General features: G+C 39.9%; 1 protein-coding gene across 1 annotated transcript in view; it reads left to right on the forward strand.

Moving 5' to 3' along the window:
• Positions 1-25,810, forward strand: part of Srbd1 (S1 RNA binding domain 1) — a 187,476-nt gene that overhangs the window by 48,175 nt on the left and 113,491 nt on the right. The window contains exons 12-14 of the mRNA XM_050146070.1: positions 376-533; positions 3,622-3,712; positions 4,295-4,402. Of these exons, the coding sequence (XP_050002027.1) occupies positions 376-533; positions 3,622-3,712; positions 4,295-4,402 (357 nt within the window). The remainder of the gene's footprint in view (positions 1-375; positions 534-3,621; positions 3,713-4,294; positions 4,403-25,810) is intronic.

Consider the following 25,810-nt stretch of genomic DNA (forward strand, 5'->3'; position numbering starts at 1 on the left):
ATGATGTTGGTGGAGGCTACCTGTGGCCTTGCCATTCTGTTTTGTGTTTGTATTTTTAATCATCTGATGAGCTTTAATTTGATTTGAAATCTTTACAGGCTCTTTCTCATGTATATGCACACATATTTAACTTATGACTTGTATATAACAGCAGCTAGAGAAGATAGGTATTCAGACAGTTTGCTTCAAAGTTATTTATCGTCTCATTTTGTTCTGGTTAGCAAAAGTAGACTCAGTGTAACTCAGGAATGGGGTGGTTCTCCTGAGGATTAACTGCACAAAACAAATTGTGATCTTTTTCTGGAAAGAAAACTTGGATGAATGATAAACTTAAGTGATTTTGTGTCATCTCTCCCCGGTCCCTGCATTTCTAAGAGCCAAACTGACATCAGACGCAGAGAAGCAATCCGTGATGTTGTTTGGACAGAACCTCCGCCAGCTCCTTTTAACAAGTCCTGTTCCAGGCCGCACCTTGATGGGAGTAGATCCTGGGTACAAACATGGATGCAAACTAGCCATCATTTCTCCTACTAGTAAGTTCTTCAGCTTTAAATACTAGAGTTCCTTGGTTGATCCTAAGTTTCACTTCATAGATTTCATGAAGATTTGGACATAATGTTTGTTTTTTGAGGCTTAGAAATTGTTTTCTCTTGGGGCTGTGCTAATCAGAGTATTTCCCTTATTTCTGGATCAGAACTCTCACACAGAAAGACCAGCGTTTATCCTCTTCTCTGTGTGCCAGTGGAGAGAAATAGATTGAGCATTAACTAGGGTCAGACTTGAACTCCTCTTTTCTTTTCTTCTCTTTTTCTTTCTCTTTCTTTTTTCTTTTTGACACAGTTTCATATAGCCCAGGCTAGCCTTGAACTCTAGGTAGCTAAGGAGAATACTAACTCATGATTCTTCTGCCTCTACCTCCTGAGTGTGGTATCACAGACACGTGTGCCATCATATCTTACATATGTGGTACTAGGCTTTAAGCCCAGGGCATGCTAGGCAAGCATTCTCCCAACTGAGCTATATATGACCCCAGTTTTAGCTGTTACCAACTTTAATTCTTTATGATGTATTCTAAATATGTGTGTGCATAAAAATATATTATCAGACATTTTGCAGCTGTGAATATTCTTTTCCTGTCCCATGTAGTTACCCTTTCTGTAACTTTGCTTTCTGCATTTCTGTGTTCTCATTTGAGAACATCTTCATATTGTGGCACTCTGTAGAAGGAGCTGCGGGCCACTTCCCGCCACCCGGCTCCCGGCTAGCTTTACCCGAAATAATTATACGGAAACTGTATTCTTTTAAACACTGCTTGGCCCATTAGCTCTAGCCTCTTACTGGCTAACTTTTACATCTTGATTAACCCATTTCTATTAATGTGTGTAGTACCACGATGTGGTGGCTTACCAGGAGGATTCTAGCCTGCATCCATCTCGGAGAGGAGAGCTATGGTGTCTGCCTGAATCTGCTTCTTTCTCTCAGCATTCTGTTCCGTCTACTCTGCCTACCTATGTTCTGACCTATCAGGACAAGCAGTTTTCTTTATTAATTAACCAATAAGAGTAACACATAGACAGATGACCCTCCTCCATCACAGCAAACTAACTTTCTTTTCTGTTTGCCCAAGTCCCTTAGAAAAGCCAGCTGTCGCCCAGGGCGGAGACTGGACCTGATGGTTTCTGGAACAGGTTTCTTGGTTACTTGCTCTTCTTTAACCAACATCCTTTGCATTCTGTGTTTGACGTACTTGGTTTAGATCAGGTTCCAGCTGTTTGTTTGTTTTGTTTCATTTTTCCACTCTGGTACTTCCTCTTCTCTTAGCTTCTGGAATCCAGGATGTTAGTGGGTCTGTACCAGTGGGCTCCTTCTCTGACTCTTGTGCTCTCCAGGATGGTATCGCCTCCCTTGGGCCACTATACTCTCTGTTGTTCTCTTCTGCTTTCCCTCAGATCCCTCTCGTAGAGGTCTTTTAGCTGTGCTGGTCATTCTGACCTGCTTTTTTTGGTTTTGTGGGGATTGTTTGTTACCTGTTAAAAGTACAGCCATGGGCTTTTGCTTTTTGCTTTCCTAGTTGTCATTTATGCTATTAATTTTCCACACATATGGGACGGGTTGATAATCTCAGTGTTGTTCCTGTACCCACTGAGGTGCTTGTCCAGTAGTGTACCACTGCGATAAATTATAGTATTTAGATGTTTTCCTTACTTTATTTTTGAAACAAGACTTCACTCTGTAGCTCAGGCTAGCCTTAAACTCATTACGTAGTCCCAGATGAACTCTTCCTGTTTTAACTTTCCGAGTACTGAAATTCTGGGCCCAGCTAGGCATTTTGTTTTGTTTTGAGAATGTCAGATTACACTTTTTTTAAAAAGATAACTTCAACTTGTCCATGCTACCTTCTTCTGGACCTATTGGTAGGTGAATTTTCAGTATTGTGGTTAGTTGTTCTTAGAATTAGAATTTGAAACACAGTGTTTTCTCAGTGTGTGTTGATAAAGTTCTTGCTGAGTCTTATTTCTTTTTAAACTGTTGCAGCCCTGGTTATGTAGCTTCTTTATTTGTAATATATTTGTATCTTCCTTTTCCTTAGTGATACTGTTGGAAGCATTTTTTTCTTATAAATATTTTATTTTAAATTTCATTGATCTTTTCTGTTATACTTCCTTCTTCCCCATTTTTTTCCCCATTAACTATTTTTGGTGAGGGTAGCTGGCTTGGAGCTTGAGGCAGTCTCCCTAGTTCAGCCTGCTTGTTGTTGGATTGTATCAGATATTTTTTTTTAATTATTTATTTTGTGTGCCTTTTACATCTGTATCTTTTCTCTCTCACTTTTTAAATACTGTATCACTCATTTCTTACCCTCTACTTTCTCAGGGATTATACTGTGTTATTAGCCCCATGATTTTTTTTTTTATTAGCCCCATGATTATCCCCATGGTGTTAGTGATCACCCTGAAACTTTATCTCAACTAAAAATTTTATTTTAAAATAAAATACTTGGTGTATAATGCAAGCTAGAAAAATCCCAAAGTTCTTAACTATATGCCTCAAAGAAATAGACCGAATAAATAGGTTTACATATCGACAACTGAGAAGGAAGACTAGTGTGACTGAGCTGATCTGTAGCAGCTGTCCAGCAAGTGTGGGCTTTAGCTGTGGTGTGTTGGGTGTTACTGAAAACCATCTCTCCTCTAGGTTTCCTAACACAGTATTCAACTACTAATGGTTTTGTGTGTAAAAGTGGAGTTATTTTACTTTGAAAGGAACAGCTTTTTCTGAATCCGTAAGGAGAGCCTATTCTAGTGACTATGAAAGATTCAGACTGCATTGTAGTGATCTTTTTTACGTTTTAATTTGTGTAGGTGTGTGTATGTACACTTGTTCATGGAGGTCAGAGGTCAGCTTGAGGTAATCATTTCTCTTCTTCCACTGTGTGGATTCCAGGATCCAACTGAGGGTGTCAGGCTTGGTGGCAAGCATACTTCCCTTGTGAGACATCTCACCGACCCTCCTTTTAAAAGATAGGCCAGTTCGGTTTTCAGCTGGGACTTGCTTAATAGAAACAGTAGTGAGTTCGAGTTTGCAGATGTCTTTTTACAACCCTCCCACCCTCCTTTTAAGGTCAGATTCTTCATACTGATGTGGTTTATTTGCACTGTGGACAAGGCTTCCGAGAGGCAGAGAAGATCAAGAGGCTTTTGCTGGATTTCAAGTAAGAAAATAGCTCAACCATCTTAGGTACCTTTGAAACTCCTAATCTGGAGTGTGGAATTAAGAGAAATAACTGGGGAGAAAGAAATAACCTCGTGCACAATGCTGGGCCCATTGTTCAAGAGCTCATACATGGAGACAATAGAGAACTACTTTCCTTCTCTCTGCCCTCTCTCAAGTAGGGGTGGTGATGTGGGTACCTGGGAAATCCTTCTACACCTTCTTCCCTCCCTTTCTCTCCTGAAGAAGGGATATTGTATTAGTTAGGAACTTCAGAAATTAGCATTGTATGATTTAGTTGTATGACTTTATTATGATTTGGAATGAGCATGAGTTTACTTATGTTTATTTTGGCTTGATGTATACGAGAATAACACCTGTCTTTTCTTAAGATGACAGTAAACTGTTTCTCTTTGCCCGCTCCCCTTCCCAAATGCAATGTTTTAGTCTAGAGCAGTGTAGAGGTCTCATGGTCGTTTGAGAGTTAGAGTTGTGTCTAACACTGCATTCCATGTGCTTTCCTTGGTTGACTTCAGAGTATGCCTGACCTCACTCAGGTTCTCATTCTGTTTCTTCCTTGAAGCTGCAGCACAGTGGTGATTGGAAATGGAACTGCCTGCCGGGAGACCGAAGCGTACTTTGCCGACCTGATAACGAGAAATTTCTTTGCACCGCTGGATGTCGTTTACTGGTGAGGACAGAAGGGAGACTCGCCTTCTTGGAGGGCCTAGGATCTTCTCAGGCGCCTTTTGTGATGCCTTTTCTTCCCTTTTTGAAAACATGTGTTTTGTTGCCTCCCAACTGTCTCTTGCTGTTAATAGGAATATTGCAGGAATTAATGGAGCAGGGCAGGGCCCTGGGAGCTCTCACAGCAGCCGCCTATCAGAGGTCAGCTTACTCCATGGAGTCCCAGACTCTACTTGATTTGAGGACTCTAGTTAAGTGTTAGCTAAGTATGGTGGAGCACCAGATTAGCAACCACTGACTGGATAGCTTACCCTTCTTCTGCCAGAATAGCAAGCCTATGAACCACTGGCCCCCGGAACTGAGAGCCACGATAACTTGCAAGTGTTTCTGATGTGCCATTCCATTCTCTCTTCCTGAAGAGTTCCCATCTCAATAGGCAGACAGTTGCCTGGGGAGTTGCTGTGAATTATGCTCCGGCTTCCTAGGCTTGACCCAGCATTTCAGAGTAATTCTATTTTCATTTTTCAATGGTTTTCTTCTTTCTCTCTGGGTTTCACATAACTAAGTCTACCCTTGCAGTAGATAGTAAGTTCTAAGGGTTCAGTTGTAGGAGAGAGAAGTATAGTAGTGGGCACTGGAGTAGACATGCTTTAGGGGCCATCTAATTCTGCTTAGTGAGAAGCCCAATAGCACAACAACTGAACGGGGTACAGGCAGGATCAGCAGAGCAAATAAAGCAAACCTACAGAAAGAATTCTAGGATTCGCTTAAGAAAGGCTGAATGGAGGGGCTAGTAACTCGTGTGTCGAGAGTGCAGTCAAAATAAGCCAGGAAGTAAACTCAGGGTAAGCAAACAGGAATGGAAGACGGTCAGGGAAAACCAATGTGCCATGGGGATGTAGTTCAGGAAAGAAGCAAATTGAAAAGTCACCTCGATTCTTCTCCCTCTGCCACTGTTAAGTTAGCTTGGGCATCCTGCATGTGTCTTCCCTATTCTAAAAACTGCAAAGGGGACCACGACTTTTGAGAAGCTAAGTGAATCCCCTGGATGTAGCTGATGATGTTTATTACAGCCAATTTCATTCTCATCTGTTCACCTTAATTTGATGTAAATATCTCCGGAATAGCTGTAAGTGATTTTTGAGCATTTGGGGTTTTATAGCCTTAATATTTTTCAAAGATAGATATTGTTTTGGGGAATAAAATTATGATATGGGTAGAGTTGTATAATTGAATCATGAAATAACTGGAGCAAATGTTTAATATCTGCTGTCTTGCATTTTAATCTCCAGTTGGCAAGCTTTAGGCTAAAGATTGCTTTAAATCACAGCATTGTGTATATTTTGGAGCATCATAGACACATGAGGTCACTCCCAGCCTGGTGTCTAGAAATGCAGAACAGTTTGTGCCGTTATTTGACTTGGTGTTTATGTTTCTGTACTGAAAACTTTACTGTTCACGTGGATGTTAGCAGGCAAATCTTAAAAAGAAGAAATAGTTTTGCTTTCGAACGAACACTTTTATTAGCAAGAATTGGAATGGATTGAGAAAGTACAGTGTGTGATGAAAGGCTGCAAAGAGAGAGGTGCTGTGGTGAGGCCTGGGAGTGTGGTTTGGAAGTGAGGGGCAGAAGTGGCCAGAGCCTACTAGGAAGGAAGCCTTGGTGGTGGACACCTGGGAAACACTCACTGAAGCTCACTCCCCTTTCCTCCCAGTGGGTTAAAACTGTTAGCAGTAGAAAAACGTAATTTAAGGAATCATTATTTTTTTGCTTGAGGTAAGTTGATGTTCCTCTCAGAAATCTTTATAGGGAATTGGATGAGCCTTAAAAGGTTAAGTCACTTGGGGAGTAAATAAAAGACTTGAAGATGAAAAAGTCAACCCTTTTAAAATAAAGAAATTAAAAATACATGTTACTACAGACTAGCTAGAAAATGTGGCTATGTGGTAGGATTTTCAATCCATTGCCTAAAATGAAATTTATGCCTTAGATTATATTTCTAATATTTTGTGGTTTATAATATGTTGTGGAAAGGGATCCCCACTGTTTGTTTCATGTTGTCATCCTTCCATGCCAGCCACTGTGCCCCACAACATCTACACATCACTACAGGTGCACTTCTGTGTGACTATACCCAGTTTTAGTCATTCCTTGCTTGACAGCTGAGATTTTTTAATTATAATAATTTTAAATGAAGCTAAATCAAGTATTTTATGCTCTAGTCTTTGGAATACATTCTAGTAATGGGAATACAGATTTTAAAAATGAATTCATCCTTAAGATACTTTCATACATTTGCAGTTTATACTGAGTACATTCTAGCACTGGAGCGAAGCCTTGAGGAAGCGCCTCGCCATTGTTCCTGACTGTGGAATGCTGGGATGGCAGAGCCAGTGTGCTAGGTCTCTGTACAGCAGTTCTCCCTCTTGCTAAAATGCTGGCCATTTAGGGCTCTGCTGTTTAAAAACATTACACCATAGGGCACTTAAAGTATTAGATCTAATTGGAAGAAAATAAAGCTTTTTTTTATTTTTTTTTTCTTTTTTTTTCTTTATTTATTTATTTATTAAATATTTCAGTCTCTTCCCCCCCTCCGCCTCCCCTTTCCCTCCCCATCCCCCAATCCGTTCCCCCTCCCTCTTCAGCCCAAAGAGCAATCAGGGCTCTCCGTCCCGTGGGAAGTCCGAGGAAAACCCTCCTCCATCCAGGTCTCCTAAGGTGAGCATCCAAACTGCCTAGGCTCCCACAAAGCCACTACATGCAGTAGGATCAAAGACCCATTGCCACTGTTCTTGATGTCTCAGTAGTCCTCATTGTCCGCTATGTTCAGTGAGACCGGTTTTAACCCAGGCTTTTTCAGACCCAGGTCAGCTGGCCTTGGTGAGTTCCCGATAGAGCATCTCCATTGTCTCAGTGTGTGGGTGCACCCCTCGCGGTCCTGAGTTCCTTGCTCATGTTCGCTCTCCTTCTGCTCCTGATTTGGACCTTGAGATTTCAGTCCGGTGCTCCAATGTGGGTCTCTGTCTCTGTCTCCTTTCATCGCCTGATGAAGGTTAATATTCAGGAGGATGCCTATATGTTTTTCTTTGGGTTCTCCTTCTTCTTTAGCTTCTCTAAGAACCCGAATTGTAGGCTCAATGTCCTTTATTTATGGCTAGAAACCAAATATGAGTGAGAACATCCCATGTTCCTCTTTTTGGGTCTGGCTTACCTCACTCAGGATAGTGTTTTCTATTTCCATCCATTTGCCTGCAAACTTCAAGAAGTCCTTGTTTTTTACTGCTGAGTAGTACTCTAATATGTATATATTCCATACTTTCTTCATCCATTCTTCAATTGAGGGGCATCTAGGTTGTTTCCAGGTTCTGGCTATTACAAACAATGCTGCTATGAACATAGTAGAGCATATATTTTTGTTGCATGATAAGGCCTCTCTTGGGTATATTCCCAAGAGTGGTATTGCTGGGTCCATGGGTAGGTTGATCCCAAATTTTCTGAGAAACCGCCACACTGCTTTCCAGAGTGGTTGTACAAGTTTGCATTCCCACCAGCAATGGATAAGTGTACCCCTTTCTCCACAACCTCTCCAGCATAGGCTATCATTGGTGTTTTTGATTTTAGCCATTCTGACAGGTGTAAGATGGTATCTTAAAGTTGTCTTGATTTGCATTTCCCTGATCGCTAAGGAAGTTGAGCATGACCTTAGGTGTCTTTTGGCCATTTGAACTTCTTCTGTTGAGAGATCTCTGTTCAGCTCAGTGCCCCATTTTATAATTGGGTTGATTAGCCTTTTACAGTCTAGTTTCTTAAGTTCTTTATATATTTTGGAGATCAGACCTTTGTCAGTTGCGGGGTTGGTGAAGATCTTCTCCCAGTCAGTGGGTTGCCTTTCTGTCTTAGCGACAGTGTCCTTTGCTTTACAGAAGCTTCTCAGTCTCATGAGGTCCCATTTATTCAATGAGGCCCTTACTGTCTGTGCTGCTGATGTTATACGTAGGAAGCGGTCTCCTGTGCCCACTTGTTGTAGTGTAGTTCCCACTTTCTCTCCTATCAGGTTCAGTGTGTTCAGACTGATATTGAGGTCTTTAATCCACTTGGACTTGAGTTTTGTGCATGGTGACAGACATGGATCTATTTTCATTTTTGTACAGATTGAAATCCAGTTTTGCCAGCACAATTTGTTGAAGATGCTCTCTTTTTTCCATTGTATAGTTTTAGCTCCTTTATCGAAAATCAGGTGCTCATAGGTTTGTGGATTAAAGTCAGGGTCTTCTATACGGTTCCATTGGTCGACTTCTCTGTTTTTATGCCAATACCAAGCTGTTTTTAATACTGTAGCTCTGTAATAGAGTTTGAAGTCAGGGATGGTAATGCCTCCAGACGTTCCTTTATTGTATAAGATTGTTTTGGCTATCCTGGGTTTTTTATTTTTCCATATAAAGTTGATTATTGTCTTCTCCAGATCTGTGAAGAATTTTGATGGGATTTTGATGGGGATTGCATTGAATCTATATATTGCTTTTGGAAGAATTGCCATTTTTACTATGTTGATCCTCCCAATCCAAGAGCAAGGGAGATCCTTCCATTTTCTGGTGTCTTCTTCTATTTCGTTCTTCAAAGTCTTAAAGTTCTTGTCATATAGATCTTTCACTTCCTTGGTCAGGGTTACCCCAAGATATTTTATGCTCTTTGTGGCTATCATGAAAGGTGATGCTTCTCTGATTTCCCTCTCTGTTTCCTTATCCTTACTGTATAGGAAGGCAACTGATTTTTTCGAGTTGATCTTGTATCCTGCCACATTACTGAAGGTGTTTATCAGCTGTAGGAGTTCTTTGGTAGAGTTTTTGGGGTCGCTTATGTATACTATCATATCATCTGCAAATAACGAAAGCTTAACTTCTTCCTTTCCAATACGAATCCCTTTGATCCCCTTATGTTGTCTTATTGCTATTGCTAGAACTTCAAGCACTATATTGAAGAGGTATGGAGAGAGTGGACATCCTTGTCTTGTTCCTGATTTTAGTGGGATGGCTTTGAGTTTTTCTCCGTTTAATTTAATGTTAGCTGTCGGTTTGCTGTAAATAGCTTTTATTATATTTAGGTATGACCCTTGTATCCCTAGTCTCTCCAATACCTTTATCATAAAGGGGTGTTGGATTTTGTCGAATGCTTTTTCAGCATCTAATGAAATGATCATATGGTTTTTTTCTTTCATTTTATTTATATGGTGGATTACATTGATAGATTTGCGTATGTTGAACCAGCCCTGCATCTCTGGGATGAAGCCTACTTGATCATAATGGATAATTTTTCTAATGTGTTCTTGAATTCGGTTTGCCAGTATTTTATTAAGAATTTTTGCGTCGATATTCATGAGTGAGATAGGCCTGTAGTTCTCTTTCTTGGTTGGGTCTTTGTGTGGTTTTGGTATCAGGGTAACTGTAGCTTCATAAAAGGAATTTGGCAATGACTTTTCTGTTTCTATACTGTGAAATACATTAAGGAGAATAGGTATTAGCTCTTCTTGGAAGTTCTGGTAGAATTCTGCATTGAAACCATCTGGTCCTGGGCTTTTTTTAGAGGGCAGATTTTTGATAACTGCTTCAAGTTCTTCGCGACTAACAGGTCTATTTAGATCTTTCACCTGGTCTTGGTTTAGCTTTGGTATATGGTACTTATCTAAAAAGATGTCCATTTCTTTTGTATTTTCCAGTTTTGTGGCATACAGGCTCCTGTAGTAAGATCTAATGATTCTCTGAATTTCCTCTGTGTCTGTGGTTATGTCCCCCTTTTCATTTCTGATCTTATTTATTTGCGTGTTCTCCCTCTGTTGTTTAATTAGTTTGGATAGGGGTTTGTCTATCTTGTTGATTTTCTCCAAGAACCAACTTTTTGTTTCATTGATTCTTTGGACTGTTTTCTGTGTTTCTATTTTGTTGATTTCTGCCCTCAGTTTGATTATTTCCAGTCTTCTACTCCTTCTGGGCACATCTGCTTCTTTTTTTTCTAAAGCTTTCAGGTGTGCTGTTAAGTCCCCAATGTATGCTTTCTCCGTTTTCTTTAAGTGGGCACTTAGTGCTATGAACTTTCCTCTTAGCACTGCTTTCATCGTGTCCCATAGGTTTGAGTATGTTGTCTCTTTATTTTCATTAAATTCAAGGAAGACTTTAATTTCCTTCTTAATTTCTTCCTTCACCCAGGTGTGGTTCAGTAGTTGATTGTTCAGTTTCCATGAGTTTGTCGGCTTTCTGGGGGCAGCATTGTTGTTGCCTTCTAACTTTAATCCGTGGTGATCTGATAAGACACAGGTGGACACTGATATTCTTTTGTATCTGTGGAGGCTTCCTTTGTTTCCGAGTATATGGTCAATTTTTGAGAAGGTTCCATGAGCTGCAGAGAAGAAGGTATATTCTTTCCTATTTGGGTGGAGTGTTCTATAGATGTCTGTTAAGTCCATTTGTTTCATTACCTCCAGTAATTCTCTTAATTCTCTATTAGGTTTCTGTCTGATTGACCTGTCCATTGGAGAGAGAGGTGTGTTGAAGTCTCCTACTATTAGTGTGTGTGGTTTGATGTCTGCCTTGAGTTCTAGTAATATTTCTTTTATATAAGTGGGTGCTTTTATATTAGGGGCATAGATATTCAGAATTGAGATGTCATCCTGATGAATTGTTCCTGTTATGAGTATAAAGTGTCCTTCTCGATCTCTTCTGATTGATTTTAGTTTGAAGTCCGTTTTGTTGGAAATTAGCACGGCCACACCTTAAAGCTTTTTTTTTTAATTATGAAATTTATCTCATTGTGCCATTGCTCCCAGATTTGAGGCTTTTTCACACACTTTTTTTTATTGCCTCTGCTTATCCTATCCATCTAGCCCATGTAACTGGAGTTAAAGTATTTTCTTAAGACAAACCTCTCCGCAGACACAAATAATCCCAATGAGACTGAATCAGACCGAATTAAATGACACCCATGTTTAACAGATGACCTTATTCCTAGGTGGCCCCAGGAAAACAGGGGAAAAAGAGAAGGGGAGACCAAGTGAAATCCAGAGACCACGAGTTCATTCCCTGAGGGGGCAGTTTAAATAGCCAGTGGTCTTGACCTTCCCTAGGGAGGGGTCACCATTGGGCAGCCTTTCTCAGAGGTGGAATTTGAACTGACGCAATTCCCAGGGGAGGGAGTTTATGACAGGAGCTGAGGTGAAGCCCCTCAACCAAACAACTGGTGTTTTGAATTTTGTTTGAATTATTAAATCTTACTTAAGTTTTAAAGATTTACTTTCTTTAAAAACATTAATTTACGTGTATCTCTGTGTTTATGTGTCATATGTGTGATGGTACCCATAGAGGCCAGAGGAAGGCATCGGGTCCTCTGGAGTGTAGTTACAGGTAGTTGTGAGAAGCTTGGTGTGGGTGCTGGGTGTGGTGAGACGGCTCTGTGGGTAAAGGTACTTGCTGCCCACCCTGGCAATGAGTTTGATCTTCAGGCCCCACAGAGTAGAAAGAAAGATGCAAGTCCTGCAGTTTGTCTTCTGACTTCCACGTGTGCATTGAGGTACAAATGTACATATATACACATACACACATAACACATTGTTAGAAATTTTTCCTAACTCGAGCTCTCTACCCACACAAAATCCAATCAAGCCAAATCCAAACGATCCAAATTAAGAAATATCCAGGTTTAATGGGAGTCCTGTGCTCTCGGGTGGCCCCAGGGGGAACCAGAAGGCCACAAATGTGACCACAAGGAGGAAGGAAAAGGGACCACGTGATCCTCTTTTGGGCATTCACTTAAATACTCTGTGGGAATATTTGGAGTCCAGACCAATACAACTCTCAGCCCTGGGGGCTGGGATGGTCGCGAGGGGCTGGGGTCTATGCTCCCAACTTAACACACTTGCCCAAATTAATGTAAGAACAAATTTTTAGAAATATTTTTCTTTTCTGTTGCTTAATGAAAGTATTAAAATTTATTTTTATGCTTAAGTTCATTATTAGGTATGTTTTATAATATTAATGCTAATTTTGGCTTTTCTTTTTCTTTTTGATAGACTTTTGGAAATAGCAAAACAGTTTAATTTTGATGAACTTCAGAAGTTCAATCTATCAATTATTAAAAATTTGTTTTTCAAGATAAAGTATCTTTGTGTAGCTCTGGCTGTCCTGGAACTCACTCCATAGACCAGTCTGGCCTCAAACTCACAGAGATCCACTTTTCTCTGCCTCCCGAGTGTTGGTATTAAAGGCGTGAGCCACCACCCCTAGGCTGAAGTTTTATAGTTTTAATAATGTTCATTTAATCTGTCATTTAGTGCTCAAAGAATTGATACTTAATTTTTAATTTTATTTCTGTGTTTCATTTCTAATGGTCTATTTTTCTCACACCTGTTTGATGTTGCTTACAGGTTTTAGTTCTTCATGAACATGTATGTTCCTAGACTTGCCTTTGTCTCCTTAGTCGTGGCAACCGTGGTGTTTCCTATCTGTGTGAGGATAAGTCAGTCTGTGCCATCTGTCGTCACTGCTGGTTCTTCGTGGTCTTCTTTCCTGTGCTGATGAGTTTCTACTGCAAATTCCAGTTTTTAGTGGCCACTTCTATGGGAATCCACGGAAAGGCCTGGATTGATTGTGCCTGTTTTCAAAGATTTGCATTTGCTTCTGTAGACAATACTTATTAGTTGAGATTAGCTTGAGGGGTTTTGTTTGTTTGTCTGACCACCCAGGTGGTGTGAATTTAACCAGCCAACTGGAGAACTGACTTAGGGCTCTGTATCCTCATCAGTGACGTCTGTGACATTCATTGTGGTCTCCAGGGTGCAGGATATAGTGAATTAATTTCTATTTTACATTTTACCAAGGGCTTAACCCTTTTGGGTCTCAGTTTTCTAGGGGGTGAAATCTCTAGTTAATACCTTTGGTAGACCCAGATTTTGTAGCTGTTTCTGGGGGTTTGTGAAACTCCGTGAAGTAGTGAAGCTAGAACATAAAATTCACTCAGCTCGGCACCTGCTCTCAGCCACAAAGTTCAGAAATGGAGCTTGCTGCATGCACTTCATCTCTTTAGTTTGAGTCTTTCTTTCATGCTGACTCATAGAGGAAGTGTGATCCTAGTTAGTCTTAATAAAAACCCAGAGTCAGATATTAGGGGGTGAAAGCTGAAAGATCAACGAAGCAGAATAGCCAGTCACTAGAGTTCCTGCCTCTATGAATTCCACCAATTGAAAGGGGCCGAGCTCCTGTCTCCTCCTGCCTTATATTCCTTTCTCTGCCCAGGCATATCACTTCCTATCTCCTATCTATATAGACCTCCAGACCTCTATGATTAACTAATGATCTTGCTTCACCCTCTGATCTTCAGGCAAGCCTTGTTAGAGCACAAAGTAATCACCACACATAGATGTCTTATAGATAGTGTATTTTATTTATGACTTTTAGTTGTCAGTAACAATTAGCCCAGGTGGGTAGTCTTTCATATTGCTCATAAAGAACAGTCATGTGATTTTCTTCCTTTGGGATTAATTTTTTTGAGTTTTAGGTATCAAAGAAACAAATCGGATCATAGAAAATTTGAGGATTAACACTTTTACCCATCTTAGTTTACGTTTTATAGAATTACTTGTTTCTTCAGGTTATAACTACCTATGGAAATATGTACATGGCATAGCTTTTGTTCCCTGGAAATTTAATTTTTTCATAATTATGTTCAAAGAGAAGTTTTTATTATTAAACTTAGAAAATACAAAGGAAAGTGAAACTGTTTTGTAATCTACTACTCAGAGATTGGCGTTCATATTCTAATAGACTTCTTTAGCTGTTTTATTTGTATTTTTGTTTGTGCTGGAGGTAATTCTGCATCTGAATTTGAATTTAATCAGCTAGACTCAATAGGAGTGGGAAGGGAGCCTTTCCCTCAGATCCCAACCCATTATTTAACCTATTTGAATGCATTCAGGGTAATCCCCAGCTGAATAATGGACAAATATCAGAGCCTTTTCAGTCTTTCTCAGTCATTAGAACCGCACCTTTTCAGCACCTGAAGTGTGTCTCTACCACAGTCACCAGGGCTCTGTGGTTGATGAGTTTAGTTCTGTAACAGGCCTGCTTCCCTCCAGAAAACACGAATGTAGGAACTGGAGGTTGTCATGGTGGGCCTTACCACTTTTTTTTTTTTTTTTGATGCTTCCCCTCCCCCAGTCTCAGTAGCTTGATCCCTCTAAGCGAAGGTCTCAGAGTTATAGTGATAGGAAAATAAAAATGTGTTTATGTTTAGGAAGTGGGGGTGGTGGTAATCTGGAGCTCAGACCCTCTGGGTGGATCAAACATAATCGCCAGTCTTTCACGAGATATTTTCAAGACTTTTTCTCTGTGCTTGTTTGATTCCCCCACTTGGAAGCTGTGATGTCTTCTCCATAGGGCCAATTGTGACTCATTTATGGATCAGGCTTTCTACCACTTTTAGAGGATCGTTTTGCATCTCATTACCCTTAGACAGAATTTCTTTAAAGCAAACATGCGTACTTTTCCATTCAGGCCCATTTTATCTTACCGTTCTTGCCTCCTCTCAAAGGAGGGCCCACAACATCTGAGCACAGCTCTGCTTCTCTTTTGAGTCCCCTTCTCATCAGCTTGTGCTTGCAATAATTCTCTTTCTTCCTCATCTTACCCTCCGTGCCATATTTTTCTTCCTTTGTTCTTGGAGTGGTCAGCTTCTCCAAAGCATGTTTATAAGGGTGTCCATAGTCCAGGGAACATAGATGAAGCTCCAATAGTGTCTACATGAAGACCTCTAGCATGATATGCATTGAATGCCCTTCCCCTTGAGGTATTGCTGCAACAAAAGCTCCAGCATTTCTTCAACCTTCCTAAAGACAGTGTCTCTCCCTAACACCCAGACACAGTCATTTTTAGGACAAATGTTTGTAGCTTTTATCCTAACAAGCACACAGTGGGTGCTTTTGTCATGTTGTCAGGACATGTGGCTCAGCACTCGGTCTCAAAGGCACCATTCTGTATGCTGTGAATGAGATCAGTGAACAGCACAAAGCAACTTCCATCCAGAACAGTGATCCTCAACCTATGTGTCATGTCCCCTTTAGGGTCACATATCATATATATACATTATGGTTCATAGCATAGAAAATTACAGATATGAAGTAGCAATGAAATAATTTTGTTGTTGGGGTCACATGAGGAATACATCATTAGGAAGGTTGAAAACCACTGATCTAGATGTTTGTTTGTTTGTTTTTTTAGTGGGGAAAACTTACATATAAATATGCATGAATTTACATATGGTACATGAATTAGTGATACACTATACATGGAGAGTTAAAAGCAAAGGAAGAGTATAGAGAGGGGCAAGAAGTACAGGTTTCAGGTGGAGCAGATGCTCTCTTCATGGTCTTAAGAAAGTCACCCAAGCTGAAGGAAGGGGTGTGTGAATTTATCAGTGTTCTTATTTGGCCATATTATATGAGCCATGTTTTTCATAATGTAGATTGCAGTCCATTGGTGAAAGCTGAAAACATTTTAGTTGAAATAACAGAAAATGTGTGTCTTACACAGCAGGCCAATTATTATCTCGTGACTACTTAGCTTGAATGTATGGATTAGACACTGGGTTGTGATATGCAGGGTATTCGTTATCTTTAGTGGCACAATCAGATAAGTCTGAGAATCCCTTTAGAAACTTAGAAATCTTGAAGACTGCTACGAGGGAAAGCTGGTGAGCAGCCCTCTGTAATGTGCGGGTGGGGTGTTTTTAGAAAGAGAATTTGGATCCTCGCTATGAAAGCAAGCAGGCCAGCAGTTCACAAAGCACACTGTATATGACCCAGACAACTAGCCTGCACCTGTGCCACCACAAACCACAACCCTTTCCAAGGGTTCCTGGGAATTTAAATTAGTAATAGAATTTTCTCAGTAAGATCCTCATGTCAGAACACTTCCTAAATACTGGTTGGTGACACGTCAGGGTTTATTGTGATTTCATTGCAAAAAAAAAAAAAAAGGCTTTTGTAGACCAACTGAGATGAACTTTTGGGAGTAGGATTTTATTCAAAAGAGAATATAAAATGGTTATTGTAGAAAATCAAAACTGTTTGGGTGATTGGCTTGAGGAACAAGTCTTATGTCCGTTAAAATGTATCAGGTAATTGCTTTAAACAGTGTATTAAGAATGCTGTATTTTTTTTTTGTAAAGAGTTTGAATTTTCTCTGCTTAAACTAAGATTGGAATAAATTTTCTTTTACATTCAAACATTTTCTTTTGACATCTGCTAGCATTTAGTATCTGATTTAGCTCTTATATATGTAATCATGCTGTTTTATATGCAAATATTCCATCATGTTCTGAATAGACTACATTGGCTTCCAGGGCTTTGCCACTAGGAAGAAAAAAATAGAAACTAAACGTGAAAACCAATTTATATGTACTGACTGCAGACTTCCTGCCAAGCTTGACTTTTACAGAGACATAAAGCTGAAAAAAAAATATAAGTAGCCAAGGATGCGTAAGAGGGAATATCAAAAATTGTTCTCAGAGACTAAAGCTTACGGTCCAAATGCTTTTACTTTTCTTCTTCTATGTGCTAAGTATAACATAAAAGACTTTTTAATAATTACCTTAAGGGAACGAGTGTAATAAATGGATCCCACTGCTTGTAGATAGTTCTGATTGCCATAAGCCTCACCAAAGCAGAATTGTTCACCTCTCCTAAAGATTTGGGAAATAAATGATTTTCAAACTGAAGATAGGACTGAGAATCACAAAAGGAGACAGGACTGTAATTAAAGTAGGACGACCTCTCTAAGATAAGGAAGGTGTTGTTTTTTTATTTCATTGTCGTGTGCAGTGAAATATTGCCTGATGTTCTGGGTGGATTTCTGACTACCATTCTGAAAGCACAGTGTGTTGTGAGGTGTTGTGGAAACCAGAGGAAGACAGCTGTTCTTTGGCTGTTCTGACAGTGACTGTCTTGTCAGACGTGGTGGCTGGAACCTCTGGACACTTCTGATCATAGCCACAGTCTTTGATAGTCTTTCTAGACCCAGTGGGCAAACTAGAGGTGCTGGCTATGTGACTCTCCAAGGAATGTTGATTAATACCTGGTATGAGGGCCGTAGTGCTTTGCCTCATACAAGGGACTGGTTATTAGTCAATTTTAGAGGCATGCTTTTCAAATCTGTGGACAAGAGATCGGTTAGAATTAATATCTAAAAAATTTGAAAGGCTTTAGGTTTTAGATACAGTCTTGTTGTGTGAACTATTATTTGAATAAATGACTTTTGAGGTGTTAGGTGTAGAGGGTTTTTTGTTGTTGTTGTTGTTTTTTGTTTGTTTGTTTTTTTGACCAGGTGATTTCTAAGGTTTCTTTGATTTTTGGGTATGGGCAATTCTCTCAAACAACACAAACCATCTGATCTTTCTCCTTTTGCCTTAGTTGAAAGAGATTTACTTTCTAACAAATTTGCTGTGCAACTGTATTTAGCTGTGTAACCCCATGATGCTAAGAAAGCAGTACTGTTTTGTGTGAGGAAATGTGGTTGCTCTTCCTCCTTTCTCATTAATTACTCCATTTCCTCCCATGCTTTACATGGGGAGCTTTCCCTGTAATTAGGAAGGACATCCCATGATGTCACTGTGTATCTTAGGCTGGGCTCACACTTGTGACCCTCTTTCTGTAGCTTCCTAATACTGAGATCACAGGCACACTACTGTGCCTGGCATGAGTTAGTCTTAGACCTTGTGATGGCCTCAATTGTTTTAAGGATCTCAACATGGTCCTTAGAAGCCACGACAGATTAAGGTGATGTGGTGTATCAATTCTGATTTTTGTAGTCGCAGCCTGGGAAGATGTAGGATTTTGTTTCCTTTGACATCTCAGTTTCTCTCCATTCCCACACTTGCCATAAATACTGGACTCTTCTTAATAAGGCTTCTTGTTGGAATATTTGTGCTAGTCAGTCAATTTAAAAATAAATTTATTTTCCTTTTGTTGAAAGGCCAGAATGCTTTTAAACATACGTAACTAAATAGACTGCTTCAGCAAGGTGGAGTGGGAAAGGAGGCATGAGGAATAAATAATAATGGGAGAGTTTTTCAAAATAATGCTTAGATTTGAATTCAGTTTGACAGGTTTTGATCAAAATAAAATGTGCTTTATCAGTTTTGTAACCCATGTGTTTTTGTGTCGTAGAGTCCAATTTAAGTATCTGCAGGAGTTACTTCAGCCCACCCTTAATTTTATCCTTCTTGTAGATCTTTGTTTATTGACTTAGATTAGAACTGGCCTAGAGCCCAGTGATGGTCACTTTGCATCTTAAGGTTTTTGGTTACAAATCTGCTTTTGTTGCCAGTTCCAATATAGATTCTTGATTGTTTTTGTTAGTTTTATTGTAAGTTCTTGCCAAAGATACAGTGTAGTATAACTGAAACAGATGTTCTATTTAGACAAATGTACATGCTGTAACAGAATGTAGATGTCACTTAAACAGCAAAGTGTCCAACATTACTGTAATAAGTGATGAACTTTGGAGTTTTGTTCTGATAGCCGTTAGGTTAGAGAAGAACTAGTGCTCATTTTCAACAATTAATTTATATTTTTCTGTGCAGTTTTCAGTTTGTATCCGTAATTTTACATTTTTGTAAACTGACATTTTACTGTGGTTTTAAGAAATAGCAAATAATTCATTTCATGTCTGTAGTCAGTTATTTCTTAAATATATCTCGGGTAAGTGCTAGTTTCTGCTTTCTACCTTCACCTAACATTCTGGAGATGTTAGCAGAATATAAAAGAATAGTTTTAAAGACTCTAATGTTTGTAAATAGGGGAGTGAAATGAATACCTTTCCCTTGATGATATTCTCTGCAGTGTTGGGCACCATATTGTAAGACATGGAGAAACCTGCCTTTCAGCCATTTCATAGAGTCCAGTGTAGTCTGTGCTGGACTGCGTTAGAGGGAACAACAGGCATGCAGAACAGTGGGGCAGATAGCTTTAGCTCTGTTTGCTCATAGCTCCTCTGTGAATCTCGGTGAGGGTCAGTGGTAAATAATGGAACCATTTCTACTTTGAGATAAGCTCTCAGCCTGTTCTACTCATGTTGTATTCTTTCCTATGACACTGGACACCTTGTAGTTTCCTGTCACTTTGGAAAAAGAAATGTTTCATTGTTTATTTAGAAGCATGGACGTTGTTTCTTCCTGCTCCTGTCTGGGTCACAGCGAGTCACTAAGTTCTTTCTCGCTGCAGTTTGAGTTAGCATTATTCAGGATTGTAGAGATCCTTTGCTCAGATCCCTTCCACTTCGCTGCAGGACTTAGAGATTCAGGGAGCAGAAACACAGAGTTGAAAACAGGAGCTTTTGAATCCACCTTATTTATGGTTTTTGGTATGATATGGTAGGTTTTGATTCTAATGTGTTTTATGTGGCTAAATCTTTGTATTAAGTATTAGTGAAGTGCCACTTTTAAGTTCCCCACATCCGCACATTTCTAAGGTTACACCCAACTTAATTCCCATTCCTTTTCTGCTTCATAGCACTTCCATATTGAAGGAACCTGAACATTTGGGTTCACATTATGATAATGAGGTTTCCGGGACATGGGGGATTAAAGGTGTCGCAGGTCTGGTTGCAGAAGAAAGTTCAGAAGCACTTGTAAAGGCCGCCTGATTGGTGGGTCGAGGTGCTTTTATTTATTCACTACTCATGCAGCGTTAATCCGCATTTCATCAGGTACCTTCAGTGCTGAAATTCTAGACGGCAGTGACCTTGGGTCTTGATTTACTTCAGCTCCGTTTTCTTTATTAATGTGCCATGAAAGAGGTACATGAAAGATAGCCAACATCAAAGCTCCCTTTAAAGTCAAATGGTTGATAGGAATTCCCTGGTATTTAACATTGTCTGTCAAATGTTTCAGCTACTTTGCATCCTTTTACAAGCTTTTGCTTGCTGCACTAAAAGACATTTAAAGCAGTTGTTTCAAGTGTTCATGGGATGAGGTGGGGGTGGGACAACACTGAGCCTGAGAGGAGAGTCAGTGAGAGGCTAAGAGCATGATCTTCCAGCTGTGCTTCTCCCAGTCTGATTTTGTTTTCCACTGTGTGAGGGTTTTCAGATCAGAACGTTGCTATGATTCAATGGAGCAAGCATGTACCTTGGTTATCAGAAGGTTGAAAAGGGTGGCCAAAGAAAATCCTCAGACTTCTGTGACAAAATAAATAAGAGGCAGTGTTAGTATCTTTTCCAGAGATTGTTGGAACAGTTACTTCCAAGCCTGTTTATTCTTGACTGCTTCATGGGAAGCAGAGGCTGAAGAAAGGACAAAGGAAGTGGGATCCAGAGAAGGCTGGCCATGTGTGTTATGAGCTCTAGTTCCCATAGATGCATCTTTTAGAGGCTGGGGTCCCTTGGGGGCCAGATGTCTGTGGGTAGAACTTCTTGTAGTTAGGTTTTGAATTGATTCTTGTTTTTGTTTTGTTACAGTTTACAACTATTGATGGTTTGTCCCTACTTAAGAGGAGTCATGTAAAAGCTGTTCACTTATAAGACTCTCATCAGTTCCCAGGACTTATACCTGTACTCGTTACTCTAGGCTTTCCTCATCCAAATAGTAGAAAATAGAAATTTGAGAAAGTGAAGCTTATTTGCCTTCAAAGTTTTATTTTGAACATACCAACATAACACTGACTTGTAAAAGGCTGGCTTTTATAATCTATTTCAATAAGATGTCTTAACAGTGTGCATTAACGTGTATTTGTATGTAAGCAAAATGCTATAAAATTGGTATGTGTATATACAATATATAGTTTTAAAAGATTTATTGTATGTGCCTTATGAGTATATGTGTACATACACACACATACCATGTGCATGCATGTATCTGAGAAGACTTGAAGAAGGTATCAGATCCCCTGGAAGTGGGATTACAAGGGATTGTGGGCTGTCTGATGGTACTGGGAACTGAACGCAAGTCCTCAGAAAGATCAGTAAACTTTCTTACCTGCAGAGCCATTTCTCTAACCCACAAATTTCTTTGTTTTATATTCTATAATTTTCTATATACCTATCTACTTATTTTTTTCATAAGTGATGTGAACATAAATTTCAACCAAGACCTATTTTTGGCTGTTTATTGGACCAGAGATTTTGGCTTACAGAATATAGGACATCAGCACTTGAGTGACATGGAGGAGTTTAATAATCGCCTTTTCTTTTCCAGAAAGGCAGATTCTTTTTGACAGCACAATGACCAACACAAATGAACTACTGAGGCCTCTGTGTTTTATGGAAGTTCACCTAGTCCAGTGAACCTACGTGCAGTTCATTTGGAGTCAAAGTCTGATGAGCAAGGCGGGGAGAGGCGCACATCTGCTCGGTTGCCAATAAAGGCAATGTGGAATTTGCTCTCGTCATTGCCGTGGCTCATATGTGGCTCTTTGTTTCCCTATAAAAGAGCAGCTTTGGGGAGGAAAAGATGCAGGTTAAGGAATAGGTAACAGAATGAAAGCTGAAGATAGACATTTTTCTATCTGGTTCCATTGCCTTCAACCTCCGCACCTCTTTAGTAAATAGTTCTGTATAGGGTATATTGTCCTTTTGTTTTTGAGACAGGGTCTTGCTGTGCAGGCTGGTCTGAAACGCGATCGCATTACTGCAGCCCACAGAGTCGCCTTGCAGTTGTGCTCCCTCGAGCCTCACAAGAAGTTGTTCTGACTCACAGTCATAGACAGTGAATCGGGGCTTCTTAGAAAGGACTTTTTTCTTTCGGTTACTGTTTATATATTTAATATTTTGGGGTTTTGTGTATTCTATCTTATTAGTGATCAACATAAAGTACATAAATTCATAAATGTATATTGTTATTCAAACATTATTTACAAGTTATTCTTGATTGGCAAGGATTATTATAGCCATGTATCAGGAAGCGATATTTGTTAGCTGCTTGGTAGAATGCAACTTAAACTTGCAAATGAGCCATCAGCTTAGCAGTTATCAGTATACTTCTGCCTGATTCACATGCCTGCTTAGTGTCTTAGCTGTTCTCTAAGTTGTTAGTAAATAGTCGAGAGAGGCAAACAAAGGAGGAAGGGTTATTTTAACTCTTGGTCTGAAAAGCATGGAGTTTGGAATGTAAGGCAACTGGTGACATGGGGTCCTCCGTCAGGACGGAAAGAGATGACTGCTCAGGTTCATCTGGGTTCCTACTTTCCCCTTCGTATCCCATTCTGAATTCCTTCCGTGTTGCTTCCCACACTCGCATGGACCAGTGAGTCCTCCTCAGTTCCACCGGCACAGACTCTTGCAGGGCCACCACGTCAGTGCCTGCAGTGCTGCATAAGCCAGTCAAGGCCACGGCTGACGCTGCACATCATATTCGGTTGTTGTTTACCTAAAATAATTGTGGTTATTTAAAGCACTTTTATTTCTCCCTTTAACGTGGTTTTCAAGAATCAGAGGCCTACAAAGAGCCATACGGACTGTGATGGACCTCCCTCAGTGCATTACAGGCTTGAATTAGGTATTTCAGTATTTTGAAACTGAAACCATGCTGCAGCCTTCATTGAAACTTCATTTTCCATTTGGTACTTTAGCCATTTTCAGTAATTTCTGACTTAAAATTCAGATGTTGGTATTGCTAGAACTTGGTATTCTGTGAATGCAATGAAACCTTTATAATGTCTTTGTTACAAGAAATGCTTAAGTATCGCTCATTCCACCCCTGTCTGAACCATGGCTTCTAATTATAGCATTTAGCGACTTCCTTCTCTTCAGGGTCCTGGGCAGCTTTTAAATTAGAAGTCTCTACTTATACAAGAGGAAATCAGGCACCTCTTCTCTTCACGGCTTCTTCTTTCTGAAGTCTGTACCTGTCAAGTTTTTTGAGACCTTATGTCCAGTTTTACTAGGAGATTCTACTTTTAGATGATTTATACTTTGGTGGGGAAAACAATAATTAAAATTTGAACCAAAAGCTAAGTGTTTTTGATTTTGAAGAATTTAGTTGTGTACAGATCCCCCCCAACCGCCCTCCTCTCTCTCTCTCTCTCTCTCTCTCTCTCTCTCTCTCTCTCTCTCTCTCTCTGTCTCTCTCATTCTGTGTTAATTATTCCTTTGGTGTTTTGCATGATGGCTTCTTTTTACAAATAGAACCCTGTTGCATGTGCTATTGTGAGACTTGCTTTTTCCTCATGAAGATTATCTTAGAGACCCTCAGTCAACTTTTCAGACCAGGGATTGGATCAACATTTTCCTCATTCCTGACAGGGAGAACCAAGAAGTAAATAAAGACAGCTGGCCTGAGGATATCTAAGAATGCACTGGGTTTCTGCAACGTCTCAGATCTTTCAGGTTTGATTTGTTTCTACTCTTCTTCACTTATGATACTGCCTCCCCCGCTTTCTCTTTGTTTACCCTCCCTTAGTGAGACCTGACAGGTTTGTGCTTAGTGAAAAATGTAAAATGTATTTGTCTTCTTGAATTCCATATCTAGCTGGAAGTTTGCCCTTTTATAGAAGTGAAGTTATTTCCTTTGAATTCTTGACCACAGTTGAATGCTTGAGATTATACTGTGATGTCATTGTTGTTTTCACCTTTGATAGTACATTCAGGAACCTTCTGGTTAGAATAGATAATTGCCATCTCTTTTGACTATCAAACTTCACCTGCTCAGCCAGGTGGTGGCTCATGCCTTTAATCCCAGCACTTGGAAGGCAGAGGCAGACGGATCTCTGTGAGTTCGAGGACAGCCTGGTCTACAAACGAGTTCCAGGACAGCCAGGACTGTTACACAGAGAAACCCTGTCTCAAAAAGTCAAAATTAAAAAAAAAATTAATCTTCTCATCAATTAAATATTTTTGAGAATCTCATTCTGTGCTAAGCTCAGTGAGGTGAAGTTTGATCAAATTGTGTTGAGTGCCTGTTGTTGGAAGGCTGCTTGTTCGTTCCTGGCCGCCCAGACATGAAATAACCACATAGAAACTGTATTAATTAAATCACTGCTTGGCCAATCCCTTAAGCGTATTGCTAGCTAGCTCTTACATCTAGAATTAACCCATTTCCATTATTTTATATTTTACCACGAGGCTTGTGGCTTACCAGCAAAGTTCAGCTGGCAGCTCACGTCTTTTCCCTCTGGTGCCTACATGGCATCTCTCTGACTCTGCCTTCTTTCTCCCAGCATTCAGTTTAGTTTCCCCGCCTAACTCTACTCTGCCCTATCACAGGCCAAGGAAGCTTCTTTATTCATTAACCAATAAAAGCAACACATATACAGAAGGACTTCCCACACCAAGTGCCTACATGACTTCAGCCCAGCAGCAGCTCCCAAGCTTTAGCTTCCTGGTTCCATCTCCCTTATGCCGTCCTCTGAGGCAGCATTGTTCTGTAGCCGTGGCCTGTTAGCATGCATTCTGTGCACTCTTGCACCTTTCCCTCACAGTTAAGTTATGTACTTGTCAAGCATTTCCCTCATCTGTGTCTCTGCACAGATTTCCTTTGCTTCATAATCTTCATCACTGCTGCTGTTATCCATTACTGATCTCAGAGTTTCTTCATCTATGAAGTGGAAATGGTAAGATTATCTATTTTGTAGGATTTTTTTGAAGATTAAATTGAGTAAAGCATTAAAAGTACTCAGAATTGTTCTTGGTATGTAGTATGCAATCAATAACCATGAGTTGCTGTTATTTTTTTACAGTGGTTTAGTGTCTATTACTGTTTTTTCTTGGGTACCACCCTTTTTTCATCTCCTATCGCAGTTTACCAGAGTCCTCAGAGTCTCTTGTACATCCCATCCACTGTGAAATCCTCTTAGATATTTCAGGTTAAAATTAAACTTATGTCCTCTAAATTCCCTCAAAACTCTTTATGTATTTCTGCTGAGATAGTTAATGTATAATCATCATTTTACTGTACCTGTTTGGTAATTATTACATGGGAGATCATTTATGACCAGTGGCTCATTACTGTTTATTTCTTCAGAATAGTAACTGCTTTGCCCAACTTGGCAGTCTTGGATTTAAATTCATTTAAACTATCTCCCTCTGTTGCCTGCACATATTGTATGTACACACACACACACACACACACACCCATTTAGTAAAGACATTTTCAGGGGGCTATGAAGGATACAAAGCATACATGGTATGCTTTCTAAGTTAAAACCTAGTGTTGTTTGCACACTTAAAACTGTTTTTTTAAAAAAATGTTGTAGAGGGGCTGTGGAAGGTAGAGTGCCTGCCTAGCATGTATAAGGTCCTGGGTTTGACTCTCTGGTACCACATTAATTGGGTATGGTGGCATGCACCTGAGGTTCATTACTGGGGAGATGGAAGCAGGAAGGCCAGAAGTTTATAGTCATCTTCAGCTACAGAACTGAGGTCTGCCTGAGCTACTCAGTGC

Source organism: Alexandromys fortis, unplaced genomic scaffold, assembly GCF_014885135.2.
Source record: "Alexandromys fortis isolate MF-2015 unplaced genomic scaffold, M_Fortis_MF-2015_v1.1 scaffold_42, whole genome shotgun sequence".
Lineage (NCBI taxonomy): Eukaryota > Metazoa > Chordata > Mammalia > Rodentia > Cricetidae > Alexandromys > Alexandromys fortis.